Source organism: Apodemus sylvaticus, chromosome 14 (genome assembly GCF_947179515.1).
Source record: "Apodemus sylvaticus chromosome 14, mApoSyl1.1, whole genome shotgun sequence".
Taxonomy (NCBI): Eukaryota; Metazoa; Chordata; class Mammalia; order Rodentia; family Muridae; genus Apodemus; species Apodemus sylvaticus.
Window position 1 is genome coordinate 86,921,627 of NC_067485.1, and position 11,651 is coordinate 86,933,277.

At 43.7% G+C, this 11,651-nt stretch overlaps 1 protein-coding gene across 1 annotated transcript; it reads left to right on the plus strand.

Moving 5' to 3' along the window:
* The first annotated feature begins 374 nt into the window (after positions 1–374).
* LOC127664904 (isopentenyl-diphosphate delta-isomerase 2-like) lies at positions 375–9,295 on the plus strand. The gene is made up of 4 exons (XM_052157165.1): positions 375–516; positions 1,531–1,623; positions 5,234–5,364; positions 8,962–9,295. Exons 1-4 carry the CDS (start codon positions 375–377, stop codon positions 9,277–9,279), a joined length of 684 nt encoding a protein of 227 aa, XP_052013125.1. The 3' UTR covers positions 9,280–9,295.
* Positions 9,296–11,651: the final 2,356 nt, after the last annotated feature.

The window sequence follows — 11,651 nt, forward strand, 5'->3', positions numbered from 1 at the left end:
AGATTTTTCGGCTTCTAAATAGAGGTGTTCCGCAAAGTCCCATAGGAGACATTTTCTCATCTCAGTCTGTAAAATTTTGTTTTACAGATTGCACTGGGGCCCCTGCATCAAAAAACACTCGAGGGAGCATGAGGGCTCATTCAGAAAGTCATCAAGGTTTTCTGTACAGAAATATACAGTTGGAAACATATATGCCCCCTCAGTACCTAACAAAGGTGCTGCATCAGGAGATAGTATTTTTGTGATTGAGGGATGAAGGCGTGTGACGACCTTTGAGGTGTCTGATAATAAATAACAAAACATGATAATATTCTTTACACAAAGATGAAATTGATTGTGAGTATCCATTTCAGGTCAGATCACAGCTAGCAGACATGTCGGATGTCCCTGTTGACTGGATTGATAAACACCAGCTACAGCGTTTAGATCAGATGCTGATTGTTGTCGATGAAAATGATAAGGTCATTGGTGCAGACACCAAGAGGAACTGTCATCAGAACAAAAACATTGAGAAAGGTAGTTTTGCTTTGTCTGCTAAGTTTTGCTTTGTCTCTCCCCCTCTCTCCCTTCCCCTCTCTTTCCCTCCTCTTCCCCTCCCTCTCTCTCTGCCTACTTCTCACTCCCTTTCTCCATTCTTTCCCCCTTCCCTCCCTTTCTCCTCCTCTCCCTCCTCCTTATTTGATAAAGAGGCAGAAGAGGAAAATGAGGATTTTTCCCATAGGAAGACCAAGTCTTCACAGGTGATCATCTTTAGGGGCAGTTCTAGGGAGCTCACTTGGACAGAGGACTATCTGGTTAACACGACCACCATCAGAACTTCAAACCTTATAAGCGGCTGTGCACTTTCCTCTAAAATCCTATGGGTCAAGAATCCTGTTAGGTTCAAAAAGAACTCCCCATCCTGATACTCAGTTAGGTTCCTCAAGCCCTATCTATCATCCCTTGGGAGGTATTGGATTATCTTGGTGTTGTTTGTTTGTTTGTTTGTTTGTTCTGAGACAGTCTCATTGTACATCCCTGGCTTGTCTGGAACTTGCTAGGAAAACCAGGCTGACCTCAGACTCACAGAGATCTGCCCACCTCTGCCTCAAAAGTGTTGGGATCAAAGACATTCATCTCCAACGTCAGCTCAATTTACTAATTTCTCCCAACTCTCCTTATTCCTCGTCTTTCTTCCCACTTAGACATTTCCTCTTCGCCTCCACTCTGCACTTGACTGTGAGCACCCATTTGTCCATTTTATGCTCAGAGTTAATCCCAAATCTGTACTAAGCTCTCTTTTCTCCCTGTTACAATAATCCTGAATAAAATGATTTTGTCCTGATTTTGCTTTACTACCATCTAGATCTGGTTTTCCGTCCTAAGTTTGCCAAATAAGTTTTAATAGCTAGAGGGTATGAAACGTTGACCCTATGAAGCATACAATTGCTATAAGCATCTATGTTTCTTTTGAGCCTCGGAGATTGGAGACAGGATGCAGGCAACCATCGATGTCACGCTTGCACACATGAGGAACTTTGTGTTTTTCAGGGCTGCTGCACCGAGCCTTCAGTGTTGTTTTGTTCAACTCGGAGAAGAAAGTTCTGATTCAGCGCCGAGCGGACACAAAGCTTACTTTCCCTGGTAAGTTCACAGTGGCTTAACAAGAACAGGCCTATGTGTTCCATCTGGAGGGATCTGGCTGCTGTGGATGACAGCTCTTTGTAGAGGAAAGAGTCGCCTGCTTATCAGCCTGTTGGTGCTCCCAGGGTGTTTTGTTTGTTCTGCTTACTTGGTTAGGGATCCATAAAACTTTCTACTTTGTTTTCCATTGATTATCTGTTGTTTTGTGTGAAATGCAAAACCCGGGGCGAGCCTTCTGCCATTCAGGCCTTAGTTTTGACTTACATTTTGGGGGCAGATTCTTACTAAATTTCCCAGATTGCCCTTGGACTTGTAATCCTCCCATCTCAGCTTCACGAATAGCTGAATGCTCTCTCTATCCATCCGCGGGCAGTGGTGGCACATGCACTTAATCCTAGCACTTGGGAGGCAGAGGCTGGCAGATTTCTGAGTTTGAGGCCTGGTCTACAGAGTGAGCCCACCAGGTCCAGATGAAAAGCTGTTTAAATGCCGATGAACTTACAGGTCTAAGAATCTGGAGGACTACGATAAACAGTATCTAGCCTAAAGGTTAGGAGATGAAGAAAAAACTCAATACCCGGAAACCAAAGTCTTAACATACATTCTTTTTTTTTTTTTTTTGACTTCCTAGAAATGACAAAGGTCGGGAGGGATAATCTTTAAAGAGAAATAGCATGCCTAACAGCTGCGGTCATCTAATGTGCTTTAGCATGAACTGTCCTCAGATCTTAGAAACTTTGTCCTAGTGCAAAAACAAAGCTTCAGTGTAGAGTACAGTGGCCATGCAGGAAGATGTCCTTCCTTAGCTCCTTTTTCTGTGATTCAGTTCTGGTCATTTTCCAGATCGTCTCTGCACTTGCTAGGTAAGTTGGCTCCTTTATGATGCCAAACTAAACCTCAGAGAAACTCAGGAGCTTCTAGGTTAGAAATGTAACTGTGCACAGGTCAGATTTCACATCGAGTGCCACGATCCTTCAGTTACTAAGGCTTGGGTGACTGTTCTTGCTTCTGCATTTGCAAGCCTATGTTCCGCTTTAGTAGGACTTTTGCAAAGTGATTCAAATATTCAGTGTCTGAAAAGCAAGGAAGGAAGAGGAGATTTAGTAAGAAAAATCCAGAGTTGCCATCGCTGGGGTAAAGGAACCCACACTCGCATACCTAACTCTTAGAAGAGGGGGTGGGCTGGAGGGACATCGAGTCTCCCAAGCATGAGCACCTGAGTTTGATCTCCAGAATCCATTCAAAAATGCTAGGCATGGTGGCATGTGCTTGTAAACCACGCAGCAAGGGAGCAGCAACAGGAGACTCCCCCAGGCCTGTTGGCCAGCCAGGCTAGCCTAGTTGCTGAGCCCCAGGTCAAGGAAAGACCTTGGAAACGGATGGCACTCATGAAGTTGATACCTCAGTTATCTTCTGGTCTTCCCATGCATGCCCCTGCACATGTAAATAAATATGCATGCTTGCACACACACACACACACACACACACACACGCCCCAAAACTTGATCTATACTATAGCAAAAGCCAAGGATAGTGGTAAACACCCATACTCCCAGTATTTAAGATCAGGAGCCAAGGTCATTCCCAGCTACGTGGCAAATTCAAGGCCAGGCTGGGCTACATGTGACCCCACATCAGAAACACCAAAAGACTTTTTCTCTACTCTGTACTGGATTTGAGTTGATGAAATAAACTGACAGTCGAAAACAGGGGAATTTTTTTTTCAATGCATGCAGACATGTAGGACTTCCACAAAATATAAATCTGGAAGAGAGCTGGGTGATTGAAGTCAACAGAGCATCTTGTGCCACGAAAAGGAGAGGGGTCTAGGGTTTCTGGGGGTGAGTAGCTGTGAGAACACGAGGGAAGAAAGTGTGTGGTGGCGACAAGGTCTCAAAGAGGCACAATCAGAAGCCTGCAAAGCCCCTCTACAAGTAGAGGCCTCTCCTGTGACATCGTCACTCTGGAGCACTTATGGAGGAGAGTTCATGATTATGGCTTTCATTTTGGCTGATTTGTTTATAGTCAGACAAGTGAAGTTCTGAGAGGCCCCTCCCATACCTGCTGCTCCTTGGATCCTTAGTTTTGAGTGTAATTTTAGCAACAGGGTGAGATTTCCTATTGTATAATTTTGGCATGGCATGTCTTTAGCTCAAGACCCTTTTTTAAAAAAAAAGATTTTTTATTTAGGTGTGTGTGTGTGTGTGTGTGTGTGTGGTTTGTTAAATATGTACACAAGTGCTCCTTGGAAGCCAGAAGAGGGTGTCAGGTGTTAATCACACCAGACAAGAATAAGATCACTACCACAGGTTTTGCACCAAATTTGAAGTAAACTTTATTAAATACCGGCCAGGTCCATACCCGAGATTTCTAGAATATGACACTGAATTACATTATAGGAGCTTATAGAAGAAAACCCCACAAGGCTACATACATACCACCTTCATCCAATCAGGGGCAAGCATACATTCTGGTGCCTGTCCAGCCTCCATACCTCCCAACTCTGTACCTCCTGCTTACATGTGATCAAACACACCCCGTGTAGTTGGGGCAACCAAGCTTGCTTACAAAAGCAAAAATATTGTGGCTTGTTACCCTACATTGATAGCAGCCCCCAGCATACCAGGAAGTTGTCTGTCCTTGGACAATTTGAGCATACAAGTTAGAGGCATTTTTGTTTTATAGATTTCTTAAGGACAGTAATTTAAACTTAAAACATAACTTAGGACGTTTGATGTTTCTAAGCCTCCCGAGTTGGAAGGGTATAGTGTAAGCTGAGGCTTTTTAATCTCTTGACTAAGGAACCTTTTTTCGCATTCCTGCCAGTTCTGATTGCCACATAATCCAGGAGTTAGCCATCACTCAGATCCCCTGGAGCTGGAGTTACAGGCATTTGTGAATTGCCCGATGCGGGTGCTGGAACCTGGGCACAGGTTCCCTGGAAAAGCAGTAAGTGCTCTTAACCACTGACCTATTTCTCCAGCCCGTAGGCTTCCTCAGTGAGCCCTCTGCTTCCTCAGCACCACTGCTAAACCAACTCAGGCTGTACACAGCACTTGGCGTTTCTGCTGAGAACTGGTCCCTGTTCTGCCACTCACTCAGATAGTGGGACAAGTGTGTGGGCAAGTTTTTACAGGAGAGGCAGGGAGTGGTCAGAGCTGCTGTACCTCACCCTTATTGTCAGCATCTGAAGCTGTTTACAGCCAGCCTCTGAATCCAGCGATGACGTCATCTCTAGGCGATAAGACACGGCTGCATCTGTTGCCATGGCAATCGTCAACAACCCCTGCATTTCCTGCACACAGGTCACCACCTGTGTTACCTACAACATGGCCCGGATAAAAGACACGGACCCCGACCCATAGCTCTCTTCTCTCTTTCTCTTCCCCACTTCTTCCCCTCCCAAAGTGAGAACTGTGCTGGCTTGGCGTGATCTGTTCAGGTGTCCAACTAGCACCATCAAAGTCCTGGGAGCAAGGACTCTGGCTCTGCCCACTTCTCTCATCTGTCATGCCCCGATGATCCTCCCTGTGAGGGCTGCAGTTCAGTTTCCTTTATTCTATCTCCAGGAATAAGTAAGAATATTGTTTCTCATGTGTCTTCTCACCAGGGCACTTCACTGATTCCTGTTCTAGCCACCCTTTGTATGTGCCTGATGAGCTGGAGGAGGAGGATGCTGTGGGAGTGAGGAGGGCAGCCCTGAGGCGCCTGCAGGCTGAGCTGGGCGTCCCCCAGGACCAGGTACCCACATCTGATCATTAACAGCAGAAATCCGAGGGAGCAAGAGCCAGAGGCTGGGCACCCCCTACCTGAGGGTGATGAGTCTCTGCCCCTGGCCTCACCCAGGGGCTTGAGAAAGAGGTGGTGGGAGTGAGTTCAGCTATCTAGGCAAGGTCGAGCCACTGACGAATGTGGCTTTTGGGAAGCCTTGGAGGGATGGTTTCCCGGAAGCTTCCCGAGCTCCCGCAAGGATCTCCGACACCGGGTATGGAGTAGTTACTTCTTTGAAGGATACAGCAGATTGCAATGGGTAAAATATTTAGTTACCTAAATTAAGGTTTGGCAAAATAAAAAAAAAAAAAAAAGCTAACAATCTCGACAGCAAATGGACAAATGAATGAGCCAGAGTTCTTAACACAAATGCAAATGCCTGGTAAGGCGGTAACATCCTGTGTCGTTGGGGAAATACCACTGAAGATTACACTGAGGGTCTGTCTATCTTATCCTCAACAAAAATGGCTTCTTGGGAAGAACAGAAAATGTTGACAGAGCTGTAGCTAGAAAGGAAGAACCCTCATATTCTGCTAGTGAGATGTAAACTAGAATAGTCACCATGGAAATCAGCAAGGAGATTCCTAAAAAGAAAAAAAAAAAACCCTAAAACTAAAATTAAGACTTCTGTAGAAATACTTATTTCTTGCTGTGTGAGAAGCCACTAACGCCTCTGGCCCCTGACCAGAGGAAGGACTTCATCCCTTGACCTTGGACCTGAAAAAAACAAACAAACAAACGAACAAACAAACTGTAAGGTTTCCAAACTAAACTTGTACAGTGTCTACAAAAGTAGCAGATGTTGATGAGACGTGGAATAAACGCCCATCTGGTGAAAGCCTTTCTGTTAGACTGTGCCAAGAGTGCGATGTGAGGCCAGTTCTTCCTTATGCTTTCTGTGATCTCTCCTGAACTTCATAGCGAAAGAGTTTACACAGAAACAAGGTGGTTTGTTTGGCTTTGGTTTGCTTTTTGGAAATCATGCTGGACTTATGCACAAGAGCATTTTTCTCTTAAAGTTTTATTAGGGAATCTTGGAATCTCCCTTTCTGACTGAAGCAGGAGGCTATTGCAAGCAAGAAGCTTTGAGTTTATTATAAAAAAAAAAAAACAAATTCTCATAGTATATGGAAAAGGTTCTAGGTGGACTAAAAGATAAAAGAAATTCTGTGTTGAAAATCCATACAAGTTTGTATACTAAAGTGATCATGAGTGTCAGCAGTGGACAGCAGCAGACCACTTACAGTTCTTACATGCAGAATGCATGCTATATGGTTTGCCAAGAGAAAAGCAACATGGCAAACATGGATGGCTTACTGCTGCCTACTGGTGTGCCTCCTAATAGCTCAGGAATGGTGATCTCATCCCCGGCTGAACGGGGCCTTCAGCAGCCAGTAGCCTTATTCTGGAAAGCACGCCGACGCTATTTGCACAATCAATTTTGGAAGTACTTGGTAAATGTTTCCAGCTTATCGGCACAGCTTTGAATGTTGATCAGCATTTTGTGAGTGCTTTAGATAAGGCCCTTGCCTCGGTTGGGAATTTCTGAGGACTCAAATCTGCTTCCAAAGTGCGTGAGATAACTGGCTAAGGAAGTCCACAAGGCCCGAGAAGGCAGAGGAGGGCAGATTGAACAGCTTCATCACTGTTTAAATATATTGATGATAAAGATGTTTTCCAAAACCTTTATCAAAGAATTATTGGCAAAACCAAGACACAGAAGTAGATTTAAGAACTGACTTCTAAATACCAGTCCTTCAAGCTGGGACATGGCCTTTTGCCTGGGCTTCTTCATCCATATCTGCAGCTCCCCGAGAGCTAGAAGAAAGAGGCACAGCTGTTTGGATTATCGATAGCTGTCATGTCAGTGGCGGGAGACTTACTGCTTACATTATCTCTAAATGGGTGACATTAAAATGAAACATTTAGGAAAACTATATGTAGCCATGGTTACGACATACCAAACGGTTCTTCTTGCTTCTTGACAATGGAACCGTCAGTTATAAAGAATTGTAAGACAGCACTCAGAAGAATGAAAGGAACTGACCAAAACAATGACTTGATGTAAAAATAACTGGCCATAATTTAGAAAAGGACATCAAATGCAGAATCTTTATCTTTATTAAATATGTACCTCAGTAATAAGAGCACAAAACTTGCAACTACTCCTTCAGTTCAGGATGCACCACAGCAACCAGACGGACCAGAAGAGCTCTAGCTGAGGGCTGGACAAGGTATCTCGGGGCTGCTGTAGTCCAGATCACGAAAGCATAGAAAGTAGGTCAATACAGTGTCCTCACTCGAGGGGTGGTTAGCCGGCCAAAAGCCACCTTCGGGGCCAGTATCAGCATGAGTAAGGAATGCACAGGAGTTACGCAGACAAGCAGTATGTTGAGCACAGCCAAGCAGTTGCATAACACACTCTCCTCTGGTGCCATTGTGAGGTCCCCTGTGTGGTCACCATTTCCTGTGCTCCCATGGGAAATAAAGCAAGTCTGAGCCACCATGGGCAGCACCTCACCCCTAGCCCCCATTATGCTCCCCTTCTTTTTACACCAGTGCTGTGTTATGAGTACCAAAAAAAAAAAAAAAAAAAAAAAAAAAAAAAAAACCCAAAATGTCTAGAGATGATTCATGCTCATGCCACTCACAATGGCAAGTCTGAAAACTTCCTAAGAAGAATGTGCAAAGAGTGTTGTGGAATCGCTGCCTCTCCCATTTCATGTCTGGAGTTTATGCGGGTCTTTTATCTTTAATGTATATTAAAGAGTATGAAGTAAAACTTAAATATTATAACCGTTAACCTAATAATTACAACTACATTAAAATGCCAAACACAATGTTGCTGCTTGTTGAAGAAAAAAAGACTTCCATATGATCTGATTATACAGCTCTTGCACAGAGGCCCATAGGATCTTTGTGAGCACACGACAGAGATGCCTGTGTATGTCTCTTGTGACAGTAGTCACAGCAGTCAAAGTCTAGAAATAGCCTGGATTGGATGTATACAAAGTTGACCACATTTTTTAAAAATGTGGTGTGTGTGTGTGTGTGTGGGTATGTGTGTGTTTGTGTGTGTGTGTGTGTGATGTTCTTTTAAAAATAATTTAAAATTTATGTTATTATTTATGTGTGTATGTGTGTCTCATCACGCTAAACAAAACAAGGCTAAGGAAGACCATTATCACATTTCCTTTTTATAAACAGTCTAGTGTGTGTGTGTGTGTGTGTGTGTGTGTGTGTGTGTGTGGTGAAAACGGGACAGTGGCTAGGAAAGAAAATGGGTAACAACAGGAAATGTAAAGAGAGGCGAGAGGTGGGAGCAAAGTACAGTGTACATGTGTATGAAAATAGTGTAATAAAACCCATAATTTTATACAACAGACCCACAATAATAATAAAACAAACAGATCAATCAGTTAATCAAATTAAGCTGAAAGCATTTACCAACTACTAAACAAAGTCATTAATCTCTTTTGAGGAAGATACATATATTTGCTTTTATTTCTCTACACATTCTGCATTTTTACACCAGATGTGTTAACATTGTATCAATTTCCATCACAGGTTTCTCTAGAGGACATCGTGTTTATGACAAGATATCATTATAAGGCAAAATCAGATGCAGTCTGGGGAGAACACGAAGTTTGTTACCTTCTGCTCATCAGGAAAGACGTCAAGATCAGTGCGGATCCGAGTGAAGTCAGTAGCTTCAGCTACCTGACTCGAGAGGAACTGCAAGAGCTCCTAGAAAGGGGGACCCAGGGTGATGTCCAAGTCACCCCCTGGCTGAGAATCATCGTGGAGCGGTTCCTGTATGCATGGTGGCCTTACTTAGATGAAGTGACCCAGTTCGTAGAGCTTGACAAGATACACAGAGTATGAGAGCAGCAAATCAGACACTGGCTGTGAGGATGCCCGGGTCCATGCTGAGCTCAGGGCAGACCACAGCTCAGATGCAGCTACGCACCTGGACGGAAACAGGGGAAGGGCTCTTGCTTTCCAGAAATCCATAAATCATAATCATGATCATTAACTCTCAATCTTTTTTTCTTTTCTTTTTTGACTCAGGGCCATGGATCCCAGACCAGCCTCACACACACGTATTGTGTAAGCTAGGATGACTTTGTATTTCTGATCCTCCTGCCTCCACTTCCCTTGGCCCTTGGATTCCAGGCATACACCACTATGCCTGCTTGGTGCTGGAGACTGAACCCCGCAAACACGCTGCCTACAGCTGCACCCCATCCTGTGTTTCTTGCCTTTTTTCTCCCAGTTGCTTCATTTCCTTATTGTCACCTGCTTCAGTGCAGGGAAGAAATGTGTTGTTTTCCCCAAATTAGAAATAGAGGAACTAATGAAGAGACGATCAGGAACTAATGAACTAATGGTCAGGAACTAATGAAGAGATGACAGGAAGAGCTGCCATCATCGTCATCGCTGTAGAAACTGAAGTTACACAACCCCCGGAGGCCACCCTTGAACGGAGGGAGGGCGGCCATGCCAGCGCTCTCAGAGGCCTGAGGCTTTGTGCGGAGAAAGCCACAAGGACATTAAATCCAGAAAAGTCTGTTAAGCACCAGAGTTTGGCAAGACTAGAATAGCTAGATGACACTCTTGCATTCTGCTCTGGCTTGCAGCTCCTGGGTAGCCTGTCCGCTGGGAGCGTCCGTCTTCACTGCTAGGCTAAGTGTTTGTACAGAACACAGAGTCGCACAATCAAACTCAAATCATTTGGGTAAATGAGAGAGCAATCATTTAAATAAATATAATTTTAAAAATTAGTTGATTTCACAAACTATTTTGATGTACTCAAAAGAACACTTCAAACTCCAATTTCTAGACAGCTGTCTTGTGTTTCTTATGGACGAGAGAAAACACCATTTTGGAAAATAAGTGGATACTTTACATCTTGTTAAATTAAACCCTGTATTTGGAAAGCAATTTGGTTTTGTGTTGTCTAGCTTCTGTTTGTTTGTTTATCTGAGATAGCATCACACTACATAGCCCAGGTTGGCCTGGAACTCAAAATTCTTCTTCCTCAACCTCCCAACTTTCCAATCTACCCCGCGGTGGTGTGTATTTTTTTAGTCTGCCCCACAACATACACAGGCCATTGTGTGTTCACTCTATTGACATCTATTAAATTTCTCTTATATCAGTGCCATCCAGCACTGAAACTGCCTACTGGAGAAAAACAGTTGGCTCATGATTTCAGAGGGTCTCAGTCTGTTATGGTGAGGGAGCAAAGCAGTGGGAGCACTGCCTTGTGCCCGTGACGCAGGTGAAACAGAAGGAGCAGAGCCAGGGGTGAGGCTCCGGCCAGTACTGCAGCCACACTTGCATGTCAGAATGCAGACGGTCAGAATGGACGGCCGCGTGAGTAGAGGAACGTGAGTAGAGGTTGTGTCTGGAAGCATGGTGTTCCACCAGTACCAACAGAACATTTGCCTGAGGACTTGTTTGTCAAGAAGAAAGATGCCCTTTTCACCCCAGGCCCATAGGGTAGGCTGTGAGGAGTGTACACACAGGACCCGAGACTTGTTTTGGCCACCAGAAGCTTCCAGTACCAAGACTACCAAACTCATCTTTGTATCACTTTATTGAAGACCACATTTTGCAGAAGTTTATGTGAGCCACACATTTCAGAACACCAACACAAGTATGCAAACTCCAGTGACCTTTCTTCCACCTCCTGTTCTTCTGTCACACATCCACAGTGGGAGACAAATTATGTTTTTCAGGTTGGCTTTAAATTCTCTTCTCTGCTACCCATTATGATTTTCTCCTAAACAGACAGCCATTCATTCTTTCTATTATAAGGAGGTGAAACTGAACCGGACCTAGGGCTCTCTGCAAGAATAGCAAGTGCTCCTACATGCTAAGCCATCTTTCCAGCCCGAAGAATAGAATCTTTGCTGTGACGTCTTTTGTTCTTTTGGTTGGTGAAATCATTTGGCTTTCTTCATGTTTTGGGAATGACTTTGTAACCAATTTCGAATTTTTAGTTATCATACATAGAGGTGTCCTATACAACATATATCTCTTTTTAATGGAGAAAACCCCTGTTGTTTTTCTTTAATTAGTTTATAGGACAACTAAGTTCTTATTTTATAAAGAGATAATGCTTTCTAAAATGAATAGACTTGCAAAGAAATCTTAAGCTTCAGATAATCTTGACAAATTATTATTTGTTTATATAATATGCTAAATTTCATAGCTAGAATTAAACATTTGTCCATTAGGATTAACTGTAA